At 37.1% G+C, this 25,015-nt stretch overlaps 1 protein-coding gene across 3 annotated transcripts in view; it reads right to left on the bottom strand.

The window, feature by feature from the left end:
• The window catches only part of GRM5 (glutamate metabotropic receptor 5), a gene marked incomplete at both ends in the record, with an annotated part of 228,678 nt that extends 211,656 nt beyond the window's left edge, over window positions 1–17,022 (bottom strand). For 2 of the 3 annotated variants that reach the window (XM_079545733.1, XM_079545732.1), the window contains one exon: window positions 16,335–17,013. In XM_079545733.1, coding sequence (XP_079401859.1) covers window positions 16,335–17,013 — 679 coding nt within the window. Of the gene's footprint in view, window positions 1–16,334 lie in introns of all 3 variants that reach the window. The other variant, XM_079545734.1, reaches the window with a different exon arrangement.
• Window positions 17,023–25,015: the final 7,993 nt, after the last annotated feature.

Consider the following 25,015-nt stretch of genomic DNA (forward strand, 5'->3'; position numbering starts at 1 on the left):
CTGGGCAGCTAGCCCAGAGCAAGGGGTTTAGAATGGATGATCTTTAAATCCTTCCAACCCAAACCATTCTTTGAGTCATACTGTGAAGCTTTCATCATTATGAAGATTATTACTCAGCAAACTTCATTTTAAATACTTATCTAAACAACACGAGTTAGGAAGGTAGTCACGTAAGGTTAATAATGGAGAGGCTAAATAAAATGAAGAGTGGAATCACCACTTGAATATCTCACTCTCCATTCAGTGCACAGTATCTCTGCAAGTTGAGTTATCAACTTGAAGAAAAAAATGAAACAAACCCAGTTATGCCACCTACAGCCATTTCTATGCCAAGAAATGTTTGTTTTGGTTTGGTGACAAGAATGAATTACTTTTGATTTTGACTCAATCTGTTCTTATTCTTCTTCAGAACTTTGCACACAGATAGACTTTATCTATCTATTTAATTTTATGAGATCTAACTGATCTTTATGTTTACAATTTTCACCGTATTACTGTTTTGGACAACCATGTTACATTATCTGAAAAAAATTTTTGAAGGATATTAGAGCTCTTCCCTCCATTCCCAAGTGTGACATTCATCCCTAAAAGACCCCACTAGATGACATTAACTGAGATGCAAACTTTGTATGAGAAATATATCTTTACTTCAAAAAGTGCCCATCCTACTTCATATTTGGCTGTCTGATCCTGAGGAGTTTAATTTACATGATTCATTATCTTTCTTAATTTCTCAGATACCTGTTCTTTTAAAATTAACCTTCTTCAATAGACAGTAATGTTTGTACAAAATATATTCATTTAATTAAAACTTAGTGAGTTCACAGCTAGCTCTTTTAAGAGTCTCATTATTCACTCCAATAAAACAAGGCACATTTAATAATACATTTTCAGCTATTAAGTATCTCAACAAGCTATAGAGAGCTGCATATAAATAAAGATCCTTGAAAAGCAAGCAACTAAGGAAACATTCATGTGGATTGAACAACTATGTGTTTATTATTTATGACTGTTTTCTTTAATATCTGCTTGCAGGTTAAGAGAGGTATTTTTTAGGAAACAAATTTTTACTAATAAACAAATCAGTGCAGGACAATATTCCCCAGTATTGAAATATGATTATCTGTGGCATTAAATTGCTGTGATAGCCCTTAGAATCTTTTCTTCCTGAACCAAATAGGACTGTCCCAAATAATTCCCAGGCACAGCTGGAGACAGTATGAATCACTATCTTTTCAAACTAGGCAGATCTGGCATGATCAGATTGCATTAGCTTTTCAAGAACAAATTGGCTGACGTTTTGTTCAGGTATAGCAACTGAAAACTCAGAATTGCATGGTATTTACTACTATAAAGCTCACAAGAAGGGTACTGTCTCTTCATGTTCACACAAGAGCTTCTACACAATGAAATACTGGACAAGGAGCAGGATAAGTACACATATCATAGATTAGTTCTCATCCACTGCTCAAATCCAGTCCTTATTTTTCCAGATTTGTTTTATTAAGGTTCACTGCAGCGTGTCAAAAGAGAAGCACAGACAGAACTAACACTTAGGAAATTTAGTGATTAACCTCAGTCCTTGGTCTTTTCAACTCAGCGGTATATATTTGCTCACTTCATTTCAGTTTGTTTATTACAATAACATTAGAATTATTACCATTAGAAATATTAGAATTATAAATTCATGACATCAGAACTGGAAAAAATGTTTTGGAATAGCGTCCAAAGCTCCGCATGGCTGCTTAAAATTTTCAGATAAATTTTTGAACATTTTGCATATTAACAACACAAATATTGTCAATACAATAGTCAATAGAAATCACAGTATTTTGATAGCCATCACTGACCTCCAACAGAAAATTTATTCCGAAGTGCTGGTTTTACAGAATTCACTGTATTATAGCTATTTCTACTTCAGTCAAGATTGAAAGGTCAAGGGTTTCGCTCAGAGGAAAGTGTTGCAGGGAAAAAATGAATAAACTGATTGCCACACAGAGTCTGAGACTTTGAGGAAAGATGTCATTAAGGAAAGAGCCAGTTACTTCATGGCATTGTTCTTATACTAGCAGATAACAAAAAACTTGTCCAATATGCCTTCAACTTCTTCTAGTGAAGAACAATTTTTGATTTGATGCCACTTAGCCACTTGAACTGTACAGAGTAGAAATATCAAAAGGGCTCAGAGCACTTGCTGAACCAGAACCCTGCAGAGTATGTGATGGATTGACACTGCCATCTCTTTTTGTTTAGTTCCATTGCATTCTCTGGGCTAAAAGAAATAAAACAGCTTACACCATGAAAGAAAAGGACTCAGGCTGTAACAGTAAAGTAACTCCAAAGAAGTGTGTGGTACTATTTGGGAATACATTGTTTTCATTAATCTTTCATAATGACATATGGGCACTAGTTGAGGTCAAGGTACCTTGATGTTGGGTGCATAACGAGAAAGAAGATCCAGCAGGTCAGATTAGTAGAAGATAGAAACACAGTGATTCACAAAGGTATAAAGAGTGCTAGTAAAACAATTAACAGCATCAAAAAAAAAAAAACAAAAAACACCACACAACAACATTAGTTCTTGGTTTGTGAGAGAAATCCTCATGTTCCTGTTCAACAAACTAGCAGCACACGTACACTTAATGACACTTAAATAAAGCACATTGACAGGATCTCATAGAAGCACAGCATTGAATATCAGGTCAAATTAAGCAGTGGTTTGAGTGGGGAGGCAATTTCCACAATCAATTTTCCACTGATAGGTCAGGCACCTCTGCTTAATATTGAAATATTGATCTGCTCAGGAGATTATTCTGCTGTAGGGATGGGTTCTTCAGTACTGAGATTTTATTAGAAAGGTTAGGCGCCCAAATGTAGTTTGTACATAATTGGTAAAAGACCTTTTATTAATCACATGTAAATGATTCATAACTTTAAAAAATGTTTTATTGGAAATAAGGTAGTAATATGCTTTCTTACTGCAGAATCTTTTCTGAGAAATTGTCTCTTAGTAAGTGCAGACTTTTCAATTGTCAAGATTATGCTGAGTCAAAATAAAATCACCATGGACTTTAGAATAATGCAATATTTTCCAGATTAAAATATTTCAAGCAAAGTTTGGACAATATTAAAAATGTGATCAACATCCTGGGATCTATATTTACTTGGTATTTGCTACTTTTTTTTAGATAATATTTAAACTCAATGCAATCAGCCTTATTATTCTTTCATAGAATGGAAGAATCATAGAAGCATAGAATCCTTAGAGTAGGAAGGGATCTTCAAAGGTCATTTTGTTCAACTCCCCTGCAATCAACAGTGACACCATGGCTACATCAGACTACATCATGTTGCCCAGGGCCTGATCCAGCCTCACCTTGAAAGGGGCGGGGCATCCTCCACATCTCTGAGCAACCTGTTCCAGTGCCTCAGCACCCTCACTGTACAAGACTTTTTCCTTATATCGAACCTAAATCTAGCCTCTTTAAACTTGAAACCATTTTCCCTTGTTCAATCAGAACATATCTTGCTAAATAATTTGTCCTTCTTTCCTGCAGCTCCCCTTTAGATAATGAAAGGTCTCTCAGATCTCCGAGGAGCCTTCTCTTCTCCAGGCTGAGTAGCCCCACCTCTCAGCCTTTCCTCACAGGGAAGATGTTCCATTCCTTGGAGCATTTCTGTGACCCTCCTCAGGATGCGCTCCAACAGTTCCATGTCTCTCCTATAGTGAGGATTCCACATCTGGACGCAGTACTTCAGGTGAGGCCTCAACAACACAGAACAGAAAGGCAGAATCACCTCCTTCAGCCTGCTGGCCACACTTTTTTTGGTGCCGCCAAGTAAACTTTTTACATCAGGAAAAATGCTGATCTTTGAAGTTGTAGCATTTTCTCATGCATACATGCATATTAACAGAATAGTTTTGTTACAAATGCCTACATCACTATTTTTAGAGGACAGCAAATAATGGCTATTGGACATCTGAAGTCTTCATTGTTAAGTCTAATCCATGGCTATTCAGATGTGTGGTGTATAGCTGATTAGACAAATTTCACAGAGAATGGACTGAGAGCAGTCCTGAAGAAAAGGACTTGGCAGTTTTGGTTGATGAGAGACTCAACATGGCCCAGCAATATGTGTGCTTGCAGCCCAGAAAGTCAAGTGTTTCCTGGAATACATTAAAAGAAGCATGTCCAGGGGGCTGAAGGAGGTGATTCTACCAGAATCTACAGGAGTTGTTGGAGAGGGTCCAAAGGTGGGCCACAAAGATTATCAGAGGGCTGGGTCACCTCCCCCATGAAGACAGGCTGAGGAAGCTGGGTTTGTTCAGCCTGGAGAAGAGATGGCTGTAAGGAGACCACATCACAGCCTTCCAGTATTTAAAGGGGGATTATAAACAGGAGGGGAAATGACTTTTTACAAGAGTAGACAGTGATATGACAAGACAGAACAGTTTTAAGCTCAAGGAGGGAAGGTTTAGATTGGATGTCATTGGGAAGTTCTTTACAGAGAGTGGTTGTCCAGAGAGGTTGTGGGTGCCCCATCCCTGATGGTGTTGAAGGCGAGGTTGGATGGGGCCCTGGTCAACCTGGTCTAAGACCTGGAGGTCTTAAGGATAAGACCTGGAGGCTGGCAGCCCTTCATGTGGCCAGGTGGTTGGAACTTGATGATCCTTGGAATACCTTCCAACCCAAGTCATTCTATGATTCTACGATATATTAAATATTCAGGTCCAGAAATTGTGTCAGTGAAACCTTTCTTCTTGAGCACCACTTCTATTTCTGCACTTAATTTCTCTTTACCAAATTCTGTCCTCTTTCTTCTTCACCTAGGCTTTTGATTTCTGCTTCCTCTCCTCTTACTTAGAGTCTTGGCTTTCACATTTATAGAGGTCACTTATTCCATTCTACAGCCCATCTAATAAAATAATCTGCGATAAAACTGTTACAAGTGAAATTATGTAGGACTCATGTCTTTGGACTGACATCCCAACAAGACAGAGCAAGAAGAGGACTACCAAATCTGTGCCACTTTGTTTCAGATTGCCTGTAGAAAGAGTATAGCAATGTTGCACTGTTTTATGGATTTTGGCTACCTTTGGCAAGTTTTCTTCATGGACATGATTGGTCTACTGAAACACACGTATGCTGTTTTTTGGGAACATCTTGAATTTTTCTTTATTTATCAGTGTAAATATGTAGATACCAACATATTTGGCCATCAAAACTTCCATCTCACTTTTTATTTCAGTAATGTGTTAAGCTCATTTTCTACATATCTCAATTGAGACACATTAGTCACAAATGTCAAATTAACTCCCTGGTCTGTGCAGGCAAAGATATTGTATGGTTCTATAGGGACTGTGCTCATACAGCAAACATACCTTTGGGACTTGCACCTGTATTTTAGCTGGCAGCATAATTAGATCCCATATGGTTAATGAAATGTAAACGTGTCAGTATTTTGTAGGCTGAGATTTGTCACACGGAGGTGTTGGATGTAACACCCACTCTACCAACTGTTCAAGACTAGGAAAAAGCTAGATCAGTGAAAAGCTTATACGTAAAAAGAAATAGGAACGAGCTTTTAGGCTTTCAGTTTTCCAGGCTTCTGGCGTCCACAGTCTGTCTGCCTTCCTAGGGGGGGAGATATGTCAACAAATGTATTTTTCTCAGTAACGTTTCAGAGTTAATATATACTCAGTATCCTTTCCACAGGCATGAACACATGTGGTTGTTTCTAGAACATGTACGCAAACTGCATGTTCATGGGTTTCTCTGGACTACATTATTAGTAGTATCTGAGTGTTCCTAACTCTGTGGACTACTGAACCTCAAAACACCTCCATCACACATTTGAAATGTGGGTGGTTGGAGCAAATGCTTCCAGGACATCTATGTCTGCCAATTCCCATCCCACAAAATACCAAACTATTATAAAGTCATTGAACAGGCCCACTTGCAGATGGTTGCAAGCATGTCCACAACAAGTCACAGAAGGGGCTGTAGGCACACCCATCATAGCTCAGATCTTGTCAGTTGTTCTCCAAAACTAGCAGATGTCATCATCTCCTCAGTGCCGTGCCCCATACTTTACCTACCAGTGGATGGATCAACTTGAGCATGACAAATGGTGCAGCCCCATGCAACTCTGGGGTATCTGAACCAGTGTCTCCATCACGTGGCATTGACAAAGTGTCTGCAATTTTGTCACGTCCATATGTATACTCCAAGAGAACGCTCACTCCACGAGATATCTTACTCATAAATCAACTCAAACTCTCTGTTCCAGTAGCCACTGTATTGTCCTGCATTCAAAACCTAATTCACACAGGTCAAATTTTGTAGTTTTATAAATTTTGTCATTTTATTTTGATTCCCACTCCTGAATGGAATATTTGAATGGACCTGAAATAAATGACGTCACTATGCTTCCAACTCACTGAATCATGAAAGAGCCAACTAGCAAAGGCAAATTCACCAGCACATAGCTGAGAAGTCAGTAGTCCTTCTTGTCATTGCTTGGCTTAGTGACACACACACCACCTTTTGTGGACATAGAAGTTTCAGTATTGGCCTGACATGGTCATACATGCATGACTCTGAGGTTTCTCAACACATCATCTCCTGGGTCAGCACCATCTACATATCATTCTTCCCGCTGAGTTCTAGCCCTGCCTGAGCAGCCTGTGAACAGCTCACGTAGCTGAAGTTGTCTGCATAAAACTGTTTGTTGAATATACATGAATAATGCATAGAGTTGTAATAAAGTCAGCCTGGGAGCGGGGAAAGAAAAGGACAATGTCAGTCTGAGTGATTCAGACAGTTCTAGTTAACAGGCGAGAGGCCAAACACAGAAGCAGGGTAAGGAAGGTGACTAAATTAAAGGAACATCCAAGTGGGAAACAGAGGAGGAAAAGATAAGTTGTTAAGTCCATAGGTCTTGTAACCTTCACTTTTTCAATAAAACTGCTTATCAGCAGGTTGGTATAACTATAAAGATTGCAATCTTTTGTTGAGTCTTACATAGCTTAGCAAAAGGACCTAGATTTCCAACCTGTTTTTTGTCATTAAATAAATCAGACTTTTATACAAAATCCATAAAGTTGACATTCTTGAATTCATGCTTTACCAGATACCTTCTTTTAAAATACTTAGGCATGCAAAAGCATAGATCTACTGGATTTGAGTATTTTAGGTGCAAACATTAGCAGCCGAAATCAGTCCCTCCACAGAACTTCTGAGTGAACAAAGCTTTTAGCCTCATATCCAGTGATAAGCATCTGCATTCCTCTGCTTTCAGAAAGTGTGGAGGTGCTAAGAAAGAAGTTTCTAACCAGTTCTGTACAGTGGTCTTTCATGGGAAAGTTGTGAGAGACAAGAAGAAAGAGAAAGATAAAAAGAGAAAGTGTGAGAGGGAGAGAAGGTGAAAGCAAAAAGAAGAGAGAGAATCTGATCCAAGTGTTCATTTAGACCACTAAACTTGAGATATTCACCACGCTTTCCCTGTATGAAAAGAAGCAGGTCAGACAAGTTGCCTGCCTTTTGCATATCTATGGTAGTGAACTTAGCTTCTTCACAGCCCGGAGCAGTGTTGGAAATAAATAAATACATAAGATGGTAGGAAAAATATGAGAGGTTTGCACTGGAAAGATAGTATACATTCTCATTTTGGGCACACATTGTAAACTATTGGAAAGTTTCTGTTGATGTGAGCAGGTTTTGGATCACATATTTTTGTGTGGTAAAGATAAAAGAGGGGATAAAAGGAAGAACTGCTTACCTGACAAATACACCCTTACCTTCTTTTCTGTTTGTAAAAGCAAATGAGAAGCCTCTGACTATTTTTACTGATTTTTTTCTCTGTTCTTCTTTGGAGACCTCCCACAAAATTCTCACCAGAGTGCAAAGACTGAATGGAAGTGAGAAAGGAACAGATCTTAACTGCTCCTCTTCTGTCAGCAGAAGGTATAAGACCCCTTTTCAAGCTTCTTGTTTTCCCTTCTTTTCTGTGCCTAAATATAAATGCAATCACTTCATGATGTCAGGATGCATCTATTCTGCTTGTTCACCGCAGTTCCTAGATCACAGCCATCTATAACTTTTATGAGCCAGAAAACACTCTGAAGAATATGTCAGTATGTTCCTTGATTGCTCGCCTCTTGCTTACAAGAGTCTCTGAGGCAACGTGGTAGAGAAAAAATGGATGGGACATGGTTTTGGGCTGCTCAAGTACAACAGATGTTTTGGCTAGTAACCCTATGTCAATGTAATTTATAACTAAGTTGGGTATGAAGACTGTTGACATTTATGAAGGCGATGCAGAGAAAGAATTTCAGCTTATATTTCCCATTAAAGGCTTCATCTGAAAGTGAAAAAAAATGTCCTGTGTTCAACTAAATGAAAAAGGTACAAACCTAACAACTATGATACATAATGTAGATCCATAAATGTAGAACTGCTGAAGAATGTATCTACTTAGAACCCTATTTTTAAATGAGCAGTTGGATTTTAAAATGTGAATTTTAAAAGACACCTGGACTTAATCTGAATTCTCCAAATGAATTAACTTTAAAAAATGTACACAACATTGATGACCTTTATTTTAACCAAAATTCAATCAGCTTTTCTTCCAAATCTGTGCATTGTATCCTATTCATACAATTATTGACACCAACATGTTTGACAGCTTATTTTGACTGAGAAGGGATAAGAAAGAAAAATGTTAAACATGAGGGTAGAAAAACAGCGCAAAAAAGGGCAAACAGAGATAACACTGAGGAAGGTGAGCTAGTAAGCCAGATGGGCAGAAGCTGGGCTACGACAAAATGAAGGAAGATAACTGTAAAAGGGAAAAATATATGTATACATGTTTATAGGCCACAACTGCGCTGATTTGCTGATAAGGTGCACATAAACAGCTTCTATGGGGATCTAAAATTGCTTCTGCAGGACTGCAAGCTGAAGAAGCATAAGTAACATTTTCACTAATAAAAAGAGCAAAAAAGGTGGTAGATACTCTTTCAAAAGGATCTTGACAAAGGTAGAAAGATTTATAAAACTATCTATAAGAACAACTTCCTGTTAGGAAAAATATTACTCTACAGTACTTGACAGTACTTCACAGAAGAGACCTGGGAACTGAAGTTCTTTGTTTTAGCCAGAAGATTAGAAAAAAGCCTGGGAAGAGAACATCTGAGAACATATCAGAATCAAGAGGCTATTGGTTGGAGCAGCACAACTGTTTCTTTTGGACAGGAAGGATAATTCACAGTCCAACCAGATCAGCTGAAGTCCTTATGAGAATATTGTGTGTATCTTTGTTAACAGTATGTTTTAGCTTAATCAATAACTGCTAATTGACTAAAAAACTACATATTGACATTTTATATAACAAAAGTAATTGTTTCTGCTGTGCTAGACTAACTATAGTTATATGTACAGTTGCTTAAAGCTATACTCTAGAATATCAAAATTGGACAACTGGTTCACCTGTTGTAACTACCTTGTTCATAAATATTTTAGCATAGACATAAGTAATTGCATAAATCCTAATCAAAGGATTCTCTTGCTAAAGTTTTACATTTTCCTTTTGGGGATATCTCTATTTGTATTACTAAGGAAATTTTCCTCTTTGTGCCTCTACTATCACCCAGGAATTCAGTAGAAATCTACCTCAGGAAAAAAAAGTTTTTTTTATAAAAATCAAATCTTAGGTGATGGCAGACGAGAACCATTTGACTAGATCAGAACAGACTGAACTACGTATTTTTACTCTTCTAAGCAGTTAAGTTAAATTTTGGCTGTAGGATTCATTCACTGAGGAAGTTCAATAGGAACTCCTATTATTAGCTTTGTAGCTTGTCTAGTATATATTGGACTTCAAGCAATAGCCATCCCAAATACTAATTTGTCTACCTTTTAACAATGTATTTGATACTACATGGAGGTTTCTGCAAACATCATCTGAATCATGTATCAGGCCAGTCACAAATGCTGCCAGACACTTGTATTAAAAAGAAATAAATGTATATAAATAAATAAAAGCCATCTATTAGAGGGAATATTCACTGCAGTCTTCTGCAGTCAGCATATTTAGAATGATGAGTTAAATCATGTTAGTTTAAAAACAAGGATGTGATTTATGAAACGCATTGTCTCAAAAATCTGCTGCCAAGGTAGGTTGTAACTGCTTTGTTAATAACATTTCCAATCACTATTTTAATGTACGTACTCACAATATACATATTTATAACATTAAGCATTACAACATGGTATGCTTCCACATCACCAGAGGCTGAAATCATATTTTAGTAAGATGGATGCAATGTTATCTTCCATACAGTGTCTTCCAAATTAAATTAAAGCAAAGTCTACAATATTTGGTTTATCTCCAAGATCACCGTATCCTTGTTTCAAATGTTTCAGAAATCAGCTAGTCAGAGCTGCCTTGGAGAAGTCTGCAAAGTTTAAAGGATCCAGCACAGGCCTTTCGTCTTTCTTAGTCTTCAGAGAAATTGCAATTTAACTGAAAGTAAAGGACTGGTCCTCCATATATCAACTAATGATCCTTAATTAAAAGGAAACACTCTGATTTTGAAGCAACATTGACTTAACTCCTACACTACCAAGCCACAAGACAAGCAGTTTAACTAACCTATGACTTTTGGCATTGCTTTAATTCACTACAAATGTAGTCATTTTGGCTTTTAATTCTGACTGCTCCTGAAACATAGTGATTTTTGTCTATGGAATATCTGTTTTTCAAGTGTATGACACGTATTCTTTCATAAACAAAATAAATTCGCGTAAAAGAAAACTAATTTCAAAAATTAAAGTTAAAAAAAAAACACCAAAACAATTTATTTTTAATGAATTATTGAAATATATATGATTATATAAATATAAATATATGAATAAATATATATATTATTGAAATAAATGAAATATTAATGAATTTTATGAATTAACAAATTAATTCATTTGCTCATGGGCAGAAATTAAGCACTGACAAAGTAAAACATTCTCCAGTCTCTAGACCAGTGATTCTTCCATTTTTAAAATAAAGTATTCAGACATACATTTTCATTGAGTTTGAAAGTATTTGCATGGAATAGCAATATTCTGAGTGTGTGTGTGTGTGCCTAATTTATGTGCATTTTATGTAAATGTAGCATGAGAAATATCACTCATGTTTAAAAATTCAAAGAATCTAATTTTCAGTTACAGTATTCTGTGAAAAGCATAGAAAGTTTCTGAACACAATATTTTGTATCTGAAGAAGAAAAAAGGTGGATTCTGAAGGAAAATCTCCATAATCCTATAAACAAAATTTACTCCAATCAGCAGGCTTAAGGTACACTTACTGCAGTTCCTTCATTCATTTCATCTTATTCCCACACATCATGACTAATTTTCAGTTTGCTCTTTACCCGGTTGCAAAGGATATAGGCAAAAATAGTCTTGTAACCAAGCATGTTTGAACAAATACAAAAGTGAATGTGTGAAATAACAGTTATGTGCACAAAAAAAGAGTTCTTTTTCTGTTATACTTGCTAGAGTGTATCCTAAGAAAAAGAAGGTGAATTACCTGTGTATAAGCTTTTATAATAAATTTAAATGGAGGAAAATGTTATTAAAAAGAAAGTATTTTGAGGATGAGTTTGAGCCAATGCTTGCCTGTAGAGCTCTGTAAAGAAAATGTTAACAGAGTAGTTTGCTTCTTCAGGCTGTGTTCAGAAGTAAATCACACCTTTCACATAATGAATTGAAATTTATCTCTTGCCACCCTCAATAAATTTGTACTTTTGTGAGTTTGTGTTTTGCCAGCATATATAACCTCTTCACTTCATTCAGAGAGGCAAAGAAATGGTTTCCAATAGCAATGAAAACTGTCATTCGTATTATCAATTCATTTGGCTCCAAGCAAATTTTATGCAGAGACTTACAGGGACTGACTTTGTTTCTGGCTAGGAAGGCCTGATACCAATGTCACTGTAGTCAATGTGAGAGCTTCAAACACAACTTTAATGAAGCCTTCTCATCTCAGTGATGGTGAAGAAAATCACATACATTTTTCTCTGATCTTTGGCTCTCAGGAAAAGACCAGAGAATGCTTTCATATGTGAAATGAGGTGCATCCTTTATCTCTTGTAGCAGACAACCAGATTCTCCCCATTTTCCCCAGTCCTTTCCACTTTGTTGTAGCTTGAAATGGTAAAGGAAGAAAAGGCTGAGTCAAAACTGGTTGCTTGAGCTTCACGGGTCATTTGCATATGCATGGCCACCCAAAATCCTGACAGGGGCCTCTCCTGCACAAGTATTAATTTCCTCAGATGTAGACAGAAGATAAAGCTAACACGAATCCATCATGTACTTTGAAAAACTGGGGGACAAAGCTGCAGGGCTTATCTCTGCTGAGCTGCTTTGCTTCAGAGAGATGCATAAGAGAGGACGAGAGAGTCTTGGCAGCGTTATCAACTTAACATCTATCAGCAATGTTAGTTTAAGCAGTGAAAGTTGTTTTAAGAAAAGTTGCTTTAAATCCACTTTCTGTTACAGTGGTTGGAAAAAAAAAAAAGAGCAAACAGTGAAGTCAGCTGAGAGAATTAGATCAACATGGAAACAACAAATAAAATGGTCTCTGGCACACCCTATGTGCTATAGCAATCTATAAAGTAAAATAAACTTGCTTCAGGCTTTAAGGGATAGGTTGCAGCACAAAGAGTTTCCAACCATATTTTTCCTCTTGGCCTGCTCACTCCTGCTCCCTTGACCCACAGTGTTAACACATCTGTTCACTGAGCCACAACATAAGTTGGATTCTATAAATGATGTGGCTTTTCAAAAAAAAGTGTCCTGATGATGAGTGAAGGAGGTTTACTTCAAACCCAGATTGGTTCAGAGTAGAACTCCACAAATCATTAAAAGCAAGGAAGAGTTGGAAACTGAGTTGATACAACTGATGTTTCTGAGTCATATCATTTCTGATAGAGCTAAGCATCAGGACTTACAATCTGGAACTGACTGAGACTTGTGAAGATTTCTGACTGGCTTATGTAAAATACACTGCTATATTTACACATGTGAGTGGAAATGACTGTTGTTTTATGACAAATATCCGTCATTTGTTACTCATATTTCTTGTTAATTAGATTGGAGAAATTTCCTACTTAAAATTATTAGTAATCACTGAAAATAATGTTTGCCACCTTCCCATTAGTAGGAAAAAACATTACTGTATTACTGTGAGTGGCTACTTGCACAACTGGACGCATCACTTGATTAAACCATAAAGGTAAATTTCAAAGGAGCAAAGCCTATTAGCATCTCTCAAAGTGTTTGCATATTTTAAATGTGAAAACCTAGAATTAATATTTAACAACATTTTCTGCTCAACCTCCCAAAATTTTAATCCAACTCATTTAGCGTGATTGGTAAGTACGCAAAGAAACATGCAAACAGAAAGATTTTTGTGATAAAATTATTCCCAGGCATTTATTACACTGGAACAAAAAGAGACCTATAATATTTTCTGATGATGGAACTACCAAAGCGATGAAATAACCAAGAATTTTCAGCTTTTTCTTTTTTCCCAATCTAGTTATGAATGTTAGGACCCTCCCTATCCTTGGAAACCATAGAATCATAGAACTGTTTGAGTTTAAAAGGACCTTTAAATGACATCCAGTCCAAATCCCTTGCAATGAACAAGGACATCTATAGCTTCATCGGGTGCCCAGAGCCCTATCCAATCTGACCTTGCTTGTCTCAGGGATTGGTCATCCTTCCCAGAAACCAGAAATCTCATGTTGGAGTAATCTGGCTGCAGCACAAAGATTGGCTAAAGATATTGAGTGTAGACTACAGAATTATTGGAGGTACTGAATTAAATTCCAGTGTAAATGGGGGAGAGCAAGATAAAAGGAACAGGAATCTATTTTTTTCCTGTTTTGAATTAGTGAATGTGAATGTAGGGCACTAAGTATAGAGGCACTATTCAGGATATTTATAAGTAAACAATTATTCTATTGAAAGGAAATTAATTCAAAACTTAAAGTAATCCATAATATTCATATCTCTTTTGCTTGCTTACTGAATTTCCTTACTTCAGCATAGCAATCTTTTTTTTTTTATTTTATGGTGACTTTTTTTTTTTTTTTTTAATAATCTTTTTGTTCCTGGAAGGGACAACATCTGCCATAACATTTAAAAAGTGCCCAGAACATCAGCTTTCAGAGAAGTACCTTCATTAGCTTGTGTTTGTCTATCCCATTATACATACCATCTGTTCTACTGTTACAAAACACCTGTATGATGCTATTTGATTGCAGATTGTACTCACCATCATGACCAGACCATGTAAATAGAGTACAAGATTCCTGTAACCCAAAGGTAATGTTCATTCACCAAAGTCCAGAGTTATACTGCTGTAAATACGGCACGAATTGTATGAGGCCTCAGGTATTAACTGTACCACCTATCTTGTCCACTTAGATGTGGGTAGAAGTAGGCAAATCTTACTGAAGTAAAGTCATTCATCAGCTCTTCTTCACACTCAACTCATCTTGCCCACAGCAGCCACCTCCAGTTTTCATCCTTGCATGTCTATTCCCTTTTTTCCAAAGCACAGAGCAAGGTTACTTTACCATGAGATTAACATGCCATATGCTACCATCTGCTCCAAGAATAGTATCCACGGGAAGTGGCAAAAGTGAGTATTTTCACCCTATGCATTCAGGCCTTGACAAAAGCTTGACGATTCTCCACTGAATACGTAAGTATCTCTGCTCAATAAGCAGAAGATATATATACGAAAACTACACAAGTTTTCGTAAGTAGTCAGGATATACAATCTCAAACTAATGCAAGGCATCACCGGCATCATTTTTTATTGTGATATTATGCATACATGTTTGCAGAGGAAAGGCTGCACACCAAACCATGCCAAAGGCATCAGCAGGCACAGAGTAGTTTCACTACATGATATGACATAGAGTGATTTATACATTATTATTTAAACTGCTAATATACTCATGCATCCCCAGAGAATAGAGACTGAAGTTATTTACCAATCTTCATTATCATGATGGAATAATGATTACAACAATCTTCATCTAAGTTCTAAATTGCATTTTTTTTTAACACTGGAGAATGAGCTCACTACGTATCTGTAGGAGTATAATAATTTCTGCATACTTGCATTCAACCAGCATTCTACCAAAAAGGGCTTTGAATAGTATAAATTCTGCCAGAGAAGCATACTCCGTGTGTGGGAAGGACAATCTGCTTTCTATTGGTTGTAATAAAGCCAGCAGCATCTGCTGCTGTTCAGCAACGCTGTCACCAGTACTCAATCTCTTAATAACGTGGTGTTTTTTTTTCCCCAGATCATATTCTGAACCTGTCTGAACAAAGGTGAGAACCTAAAATCCATCACACAAGCCAATTCAGAAAACGTATTACACTGTGATGCCATTAAACAGGGAATAGTGAAACTTTCTCTTTAGGCAGTATGAAATTGTAGTCACTCACAGCAAGATAAAACCACTCAACCACAAGGAAGAAAGAATTCATGTAATCTTTTCCATAGCATTTCCTTTTAATTGTACTCTTCTGAGTGCTAGGCAAATAAAATCAAGCTCTAGCTGAAATTAATAGAGAGAAAAGAAATACAGTACATAGTTCTGATTTTCTGGAAACCTAATGGTGTGTGAAGAAGACACAAGGAGAATTCTTTTGCTTATTTCTAAATCCAATGGCTAGACACAGAGCAAGGAGTGGCTGCAATACTCCATGGAGTACTATAAAATGGACAGAAACAGTACTGATCTCAAGAAGCTAGGATGAATTGCATTCGGATATTAACCAGAACCACAGGTCTTTTAGCAGTCAAGCCTCTGTGGCTCTAGTAGTAATCATTGGTTTAGCTACTGTTTCAAAGGATGATTTAGCTTTCTTCAACACTAGAAAGACCAAGCACTTTCTTGTTACTCACTGATTTCAATGTAGTCAAAATTGTTATTCCACATAAATATATCGAATGATTGAAGTAAAATAAATTAATTAAATTAAGGTTAAAAAAAAATAGGAAACTCAAAAGTAAGCACACAATTTCTCCTTTAACTCACACAATCCTGTATTTCAAAGTGTTTTCAGTGGTTATCAAAACAGCGCTACCTCAGCTTGGTACTTAACCAAAATTAAGTGAAATAAAAGTCTATGCACTTGATAATTGACTGACAAAAAATATCCATCCAATTGTCATCATGTAGCTCTCTGACCACAACAAAGTGGTTCACAGGCATCCTAATATGGGAAGAAAAAGCCTCTTACCTTCAGTGTGTACAGCTGAAACATAGGTCCAGTTATAGCGCTTGACAATGTCCACCATAGCCCGTGCTTGCTGTGCATCAGATGGTACAACTCTCATAAAATACTTGAACAGAGTTTTGTCACTTAGGTCCATGCTTGTGGCAGAATAAGCAATCTGAGGTATATTGAAAAGCTGCAATAAGTTCTGGACCTGGATAGCAACTGAGCTAGAGCCAGGGCCAATGACACCAACAATGGGTTTCTTGGAGTGGAAAGATGATGAAGATCCATCTACACATCGCACCATCCCTTCCTCTTCTTCTGATGAAATAAGAGAGTCCCTTATAAACTCAATGCTTTGCTCCAGAGCCACAGCAGAATGCCAGCAAGAGTCCCTTATTTCACATCCTAGTGTTATATTTGGCAACAGTGTTGGGTCCAAATTAATTCTGTCAAGGGTATGTAGCATTGCCTCCACTCTCTGAATGCCATACTGCTCTCTTACCTCTCCACATTTCCTCTCATGAACTTTGTCAACTGTTGGTTGGTGGTGGACAGAAAACAGAGCTCCAATGATAATATCACCAGGCATGTGTGCAACCACCCTTCTTTCATTGGCCTGTGCAGAAACCAAAAGCCTGAAGTTCCCACAGACATCTTCCTTCAATAATAGGATTGCAAGGAACAGCAAAAGGACCATTTTAGGAAATGGTTTAGGCTGGTAGAGACAACATGATTGAACAAAATTGAGCTGGTCAAAAGCAGTTATCAATTTTTTTGGATAAACAGAGTAGAATGCTGGTTAATCAGGAGTTTGCACGTTTTCTCTAAGGTGTCACCATCATCTCCAAGTAGATAGCGATGCAGAGCTGTAAATGTGATCATAATCCTCATAACCTTCAAAAATGAATAAATAAAAGAAATAGATTTAAAATGAGAAATAAATTCAGCTCTGTAATCTTTACTGAAGTTGTTCTACTGTCAATGACTGTAATATCTAGTCTGCTCTACACATTTGTTTCTATCATTATTCAAGTTTTGTTCTAGTTCAGTGTTTTGTAATCTTAGGCTTGTAATTCTACTGATGTAAATTGGTATCTTTCTCTTGGATGCTTTTAAAAACTCTTTGGGGAAATGTTTTCAAAACTGCAAAATACAGACAAGCATTAATTTCCAAAGAAAGATATTGCCACTTCTAATACATCTTTGAAAACAACACTCTTTACCTACAGATGTTTCCCATGTCGCAAATGTCTCTGTCATACTAATGCACCTCATTCAATACTGTGTTATCAAGTACAGCACTAGCAAAATTTTTTTATAAATAAAGTCATTCCTGAAATATGATCAGAAATGCAGAATCTGGCTTTTCTACTCTGAAAATATTTTTTCTTTGTAAACCACAACATGAAACAAATGCTCTTTAAAGTAAGCTAAGATTAAGAAAGTTGATGTATTTAATAACATTTGTTTTTATTTTAAGCATGAATATTTCAGCAGAAGAATGACAGATTCATTTCAATTCTAAAGCAGCAGAGTGAAATCATTTAGATACTTAAATCAAAAATCACTAAGAAGAAATTCAACAAATCTCTTTAGGGCTCTATACAGACTTCACTAGAAAGAAGAAAGCACAGATACTATATAGGTGCACTGATGCCTAAAATATTTGATCTGCTACATTTTCTGACAATCTGCAATGCGATCATCACTCAGTTTTACCACTGGCAAAGGATCAAAGAAAGAAAGGAAGAAAGAAAGGAAGAAAGAAAGGAAGAGTAAGAATAATGATCAGAAAAGATTAATCTCTTAGGCTGTGATCAATGAACTTGAGAAGATACTTGAAGATGTTCTGTACCTAGCAGTGCAATAGTCTGCTCCTGGTTTTAAACATAGTGCTTAAACTGTAGTTTTGTTCAGCCCTACGCTTGCTAGTGGATCCACTGATAGGAAAGAAAGTTAAACACACTCTTGCATCAAGGAAGATGCTGAGCTAGTTAGTGGACCATATGCCCAGTCTTATTATTCACAAAACAAAAAAAAACAAAAACACTGTAGGACATAGTCTAATCTCAGTTTCACTTACATAAATCTTTTTATAAAATAATAACATTTATATAATTAATGTACGTAATAAAAAATATAGGATTTTCCATACGTTTCAGATCCATCAGTAATTTCTAATCCATTGATACGATTCTGTTAGCACTCAGATGTTGCAAAGTGAAAGAAACCCTTTGCAATGGAGAGTCTACTTCTGCTTCCTCCAGTGTCAAATTCAGCAGGAGTAAAATCCTGGATTTACCACTCATCGCTAGAGCATTCAATACACAGTGTCACAATGAACATCTTCCTGATTCCAGCCAAATCTAAAAACATTTTTCTGCTTTAGGTTAGCCTTGTTTAATTATTATTGTACCTAGACATCTGTAAATTGTAAACTATTTACACAAAGGCAGTCCTACAATTGTGTCAGTATTCCCGAATGAAATCCAAATCTTTAAAAAGATAAAACATTGAAGAGAAATGCTCTTGTAATATGAATTGCAATATTAATAGGTTCATGTAATATTAATTTCTAGTAATAGAAAGTGATAATAATGAAATAGGATTCAGACAACTGTAGAATATTTCAATACTTTTTTTTTTTTTTAATTTTTATGAAGAGTTGGCTTATCTATACTGCAATCCCTTGCTACTACGGAAGAACAGCAGATCAGTTCAGGTTAATTAGTCTCTAATTACAGAATATCACTACTGCTTATGTGTTCCAGTTGTTTGTTCTGTGACACTGAAGATGATACTGTCTAATTTGTAAACAGTCTGAAGGATGAATGACAGGGCATATCTTAGTACAATATCACAACATTCCTGTACCTCAATGTAACATTTCATCACTTAAAAAAAACTTTTGCTTCTTGTTAATGTGTTAGCATTTAAACAGAAATAGTAATCTGCTATTCAAAAGCACAGATGCTTATTATTCTGAGTTTTACATACTGAGTCTACATGCACAGAGCCTGTCTATATCTAGACCAAATGCCAGCCCTGCCTCAGACTGTTACAGCATATACAATTACATGTCTTTTTATAACCTAGTTGCTTATGCAGCTGCATACGCACAAATAGAGTCTGGGGGTTTGGAATGAGCTTGTGATACAAAATGTATCTAATCTTAACTCATAATTTTAATTCTACAATATATATTGCCGAGACTTCTGGCCAGGTTTACTGGCACTGTCCACAGCTTTAAGTCTATAAACAATTTTCATACAGGATATATGGGAAATAGAAGGCAGCAGGGACATCTTTATCTTCTTCACTCCAAAGAACAGCTGTTTGTTCTCCTCTGTCTACAGTTGTATTTATCTATATAGCTTGCAGGGTAAAGAATGAAATAAAGCTGATGGTCTCCTTTATAATTCTAGTTCAACAGTAATAGCAGATAATCACAACAGAGGGCTCCCAGGGCCCAACAGCAAGTTATGAAACCAATCAAATCCTTCCACACCATGGTATCCAAGGGGAAGAAGGGGCCAGATGCCAAGTGAAATTGCTCCTGAATTAATGATCAGTCTTCACATGTTTTGCTGTACTGCAGTGGAAGTCTATTTACTTGGGACTTTCAATTGTTGTTACTAATTGCACCAAAAAACCTTCTTCATTTACGTAGTATTAGATTTAGGACTTCAAAGCATGTGATCTGAATGCCTTCTGTGGGCTTCCACAATGCAGCAAAACAACCTGTAATTTACACTGATGCAGGCAAGTGAAACTGCTAAACACTACAGATTTTAATTTTCACTATAGAGATCTGTTTCTGTGGGCTTATTCTTGCCCTCACAGTCCTAAAAATCACAGGCTGAGGTCAAAAGAAACCTCTGAGGTTGTCTGATCCATCTACCCTAATCAAAGCAAGTTCAGCTAAAGCAGGTTCTTAGGGTCACATCCAGTGAGATTTCAACTACCTCCATGGATGGAGGCTTCACAATCTTTCTATGCAGCTAATGTTTGACCACACAAACAGCAAGGAGGTTGTTTTCTTATGTTTAAATGGAAGTTCTCACATTTCAGTTCATGTCCATTGCCTATCATCCTTCCACTGGATATGACTGGATATGCCATTCAAAGAGGGTAACTGCCTTGAGGGTAGTTAGGCAGCTGATCACATTCTAGGCTAAAAGATGGCTGAGCAGAGACCTGATAGACTAAGCACACTAATTACATTTCCTGGAGAAATCCTCCATCCTCCCTGAAAAGATGACCAAGGGAACTGTTCAAATATACAGTTTCACTGCAATCGTATCCCCAAAGAATCTTATACAAGTTATTTTGATTTTTATTCTTTCCTCATACTGAAAGCTTATTATTTTAGGCAATATGATTACTACAGTAAAATTAAGCAAAATTTTATGAGCTTAAATATAATTCCTGTGTTATTATGGGTAACCCTAAAGAGAATTTCACTATGAGAAAATTCAGAACAGAGGCATCAATAGCATCATAGACAGTAAACCCTTGAACACATATATAAAGAGGTAGAAATCATTTCCCAATTAATAATTTATCCGCATTTACTTGTTTTTGTTGATGGACAAGCAAATCAATATGCACAGCACTTAGGGTCAAATTTACTTTTCACACTTCAATTTCTTTAGCATCAAGAGAGTTACTATTAATTTACTGCAACATAGACAAAATGAAATCAGGCATTTAATTACTGGTCTATCAAAGTTCTTAGCTTATTCCAGCTATGGATCTAACTGTAAATTAATTCTGAAGTCCTCTGCAATAACAACAGATGACAGGCACTGAGGTTTCTGTCCTTTGCTGCACTCAGAACAATTGCAGAAGTAATAAGGTGAAAAGATGATTCTGCCTATCTGTTCTTTGTTCAGCCTTGCTCTAGTCAAACTTTTATGGGCTACCTAGGTGAAGACACGATGAAGCACTCAACAATTTCCTGTAACCTTTGCTCTCTCCGATAGTAAAAACTTTATGCCAGTCTCTGCTAAGAGAAATTCTCAGCTGTTTCTTTAGGGCAGAGTTCCAAGTACTTCATGTCGAGGTTTAACCGAGTAGAAAATGAGCATCTGTAATATTCCATGAAATATCACACAACTCTTGAAATGATTTATTTTAACCTGAAATGCAAGTTCATCTATAATTACTGTCTGTGCAGACCAAAACAAAGAGCCCTCATATCTAACTGAATTAATTAGATCACAAATCCCACAGCAGTTCACAGAGGGATGATTTTGCACTGTGTATGTGGCTGCGAGTTTATACATGGAGGACATCTGACTTTTCTTCTACCACAGCAGGTGTTAACTGTTGAAATTCATAGAGAGCCTCTCTGTGACTTACATTATTGTGATAGCGCCCACTAGCGACTCCAGAATGAAGGAGTCATTTCCATAATCCGAATTCTGGCTGTGTAGCTTCTATAGGTAAAATACAAAATCAGCAAAGGGAATCTACTTTGTATCAGGAGAAAGAAAAGAAAAGAAAAGAAAAAAAAAAAAAAAAAAAAAAAAAAAAAAAAAAAAAAAACTTTCGTTCTTTTATTTTATTTATTTTTAACTGATTAGAGTTCTGCAACCTTACAGCCTCTTAGTTCATCTTTTCTAAGTCTACTGGCAGATTAAAATAATAAATAAAAAATGCCAGATTACTGAACACAGTGCTTCGGTGTAGTGAGAACTCAGGACCCAATGGAGGAAAGCACTTAGAAACATGCTCAGTGCTAAATGCATGAAAAATGCTGTTGGTCAATCATCTGCAAAATTTTATCTGAATTTAACGTCACTTTGTAGGATTTTCCTGATTAGATAAATCATTAAAAATTATGCTCCAAACCCATTGATTTGTAGAGATAAATTTTATTTGTAGACTATGAACATATAGCTTACAGCCATGTATCTGCCAAGGAAATGCTTTCCAGGTATTCATTTACAGCACATACTGCAATTAATTCTGTGCCTTCATATGTCAGATAATAAACGTCAATATAGATATAGAAATGAATCAAATCAATACATGCCAAGGAACTAACCCAGATTTCATCATCAGAGGAAAAAAAAAAATTAAAAAAACACACACACACAAAACAAGCAGAAATTGAATTACTGGCCCTACATCCTACCATTTTTCTTCAGACTTGCAGTGAAGATCTTTAAAAGGCAAGAAGATGGAACTGCCTTAGAAAAGTCATTACATAAGAGAGACTTCTCAGCTCTTCTCAACAGGGAGAGATATGAGCAAGAAGTGTACACTGAAGTTTCTAAGGTGCTAAGAGTTTGCTCAGTACTTCTGGCTACTGCCATAGCAAACACAAAACATTGGGTTCAGTCTATTCTGGCAATCTTGTTCCCAGTGCTATAGGGAGACTCACATTACAGAAGGTCCCACACACTTACTTGGAGGTAGTTTCTTTGGTCACACAAAAATCTGATGCCCTCAAATGCTCTTTAGTTGCAAAACATGATTGTGAGCACACAGGTATGTTTTGAGATTTCTACTGCCATTTAATTTTTCCATTCACTAATAATAAAAATAAATAAATAAATAAATATCTTCTCTGAAATTCAGTGGGCATTGAATCAAGCACTTTGACAAGGAAAACATCTTTTAAAGGGGAGACACTATGAAACAATTTCCTGCAATTTTGCTTAGAAATAAACTAAGCACACAGATGAATTCTAATCATTTGGTCTAAATAGCTACTGAAAATAACAGCCTAGCGGGTTGATCTATGCGTGTCTTCACAGATAATAAACATAGAATACTAGAATTATCATCAAGTTCCTTAGCAATGCAGGAAGTCTCACCACCCCCCACACACTTTCTGGTTAATGAAACATTTTTTTGTTTTGATGTGTAGGTGCTTAACATTACAGCAAAACTTGCAGTGCTTCCAGCAATTCTGCTAAATATGCTACTTATTACTGCCACTACCAAAAACCTGTTATACCACATGATGCAGAAACTAACAGCTCTGGTGTGATTTTAGCTGTAATTCTGGACATTTTATTAGTTAGCAAAACTGTATGATTTGTAGGAAGTGATCAAACAAAAGCAATAGCAAATCCAAAATATCATCTTCTAGTCAGTCACAACAATAGTCACTTTGAAGTGACATTCCTGCACTACCACTATATCACAGAAAAAAATCACAAATAAAATGACAAAGAAGCTTCATAGAGACTCAAGAAATATTTTCTGATCATCTGAAATAATGATTAGCACTGGCATCCCTAATTACATATGCATGTAGTTAAAATCTTTGAGAATGCACAAAATATTAGTATATGACAGAAATGTTTAGGGATACAGTAATAAGAATGAAGTCATGGAGAATAATAATTTAAAAACAAACAAAAATGTTCACTGGCACTTAACTCCTTTATACACTTTCTCGTTTGAGGACAGCTTAAAGCAATGTATTTTCAAGGCAGTCCTCTGCCACTTTGCTATCGAGATGGTCCTCCCGCTACGTCCTCAGGACTAGAAAAAACAACTATGCATTCTCACCACCACATATCCCCACCAGAAAGCCCTTCTCGAGGAGGAGGAGGAGTGGAAGTGACCCTACGGGAGCGAAGGAGCGCCGGTGTGCGGACACGGAGCTGCCGGCGCTGCCCATGGTGCTGAACACTGCTTTCCACCCGCCTCGCGGGCTGGTTGTAGCGAAGGGGGAAAAATAATCTAAAAATCAACCAGTGGCTAAATGAATAAATATATGTATATAAATGACACAGTTGTCACAGTTGTCTTAAGGACAGCTTTTTTTTTTTTTTTTCAGATAAATTAGATGCATAGAGCCGGCTCATAGAGGAAACTATTGGACAAGGTTAACTCCTAGAATAGCTACCTGCGCTGCTACAACTATGTGTTTGTGCATGCAAGTGTATATGTATGCGTGCACACTTGTTCTTAGGTATCTGTCTCCCTAAAGGTATCACAGTCCCCCGCAAGCCTTAATGAATTGTTTTAACATGCAGAGACATTCGCTCCAGTTATTAAATAAGGAACAGAGGGGAGTTACCGATCAGAGCCAAAGTGATCCGTCCCAAGGTCACATAGAAAAGTCTATGGCTGGGCTTTGCCTTGCTGTATCTGGAAAATAAATTCATTCCATTTCTATTCTTTCTGGCAAAGCAAATCATTACTGGCGAATAGAACAGCTATATCACACACACCAACAAACCCAGGTATTGCAGTACCTGAATCGTCTTCTGCCCTACATATAGCCCACACCTGGGGAGGGGTCAGTGCCCATTGCCTTCCGACGCCCAGCCCGCCGATGTCCCAGCAGCCCCGAGGTGTGCCCCACAGTCTTACTTGCCCCCCCTGTAGTCGTGCTTGTCCTCCAGCAAGCAGGGCATGGAGCGAGAGCAGACAGGGGGGAGGGAAGGGAAAGAGTTCCTCCTGAATTCACATGCTTTCTGTCCGTGGTCAGGGACTCATAAATTCCCTCTCCCATTCCTCAGCATTACCTTGTGGGTGGCAGCAATCTCTTCTTCCTCCGGTGGCGGCAAAACAGTCCTTTCAGTGGCAGCAATCAAGACCGGTAAGGGTAGGCACCTCCTTTTTTCAGCACGGCAGAGATAGCATTCCTCACACAGACCGTCTTGAGCTGAATAATCCTCAAATGCCTCTGCAAAGATCACCAGCAGGTGAGCCCCGCTCGGCTCGCATTG

Source organism: Tetrao urogallus, assembly GCF_951394365.1.
Source record: "Tetrao urogallus genome assembly, chromosome: 1".
In the NCBI taxonomy this organism is placed as follows: Eukaryota; Metazoa; Chordata; class Aves; order Galliformes; family Phasianidae; genus Tetrao; species Tetrao urogallus.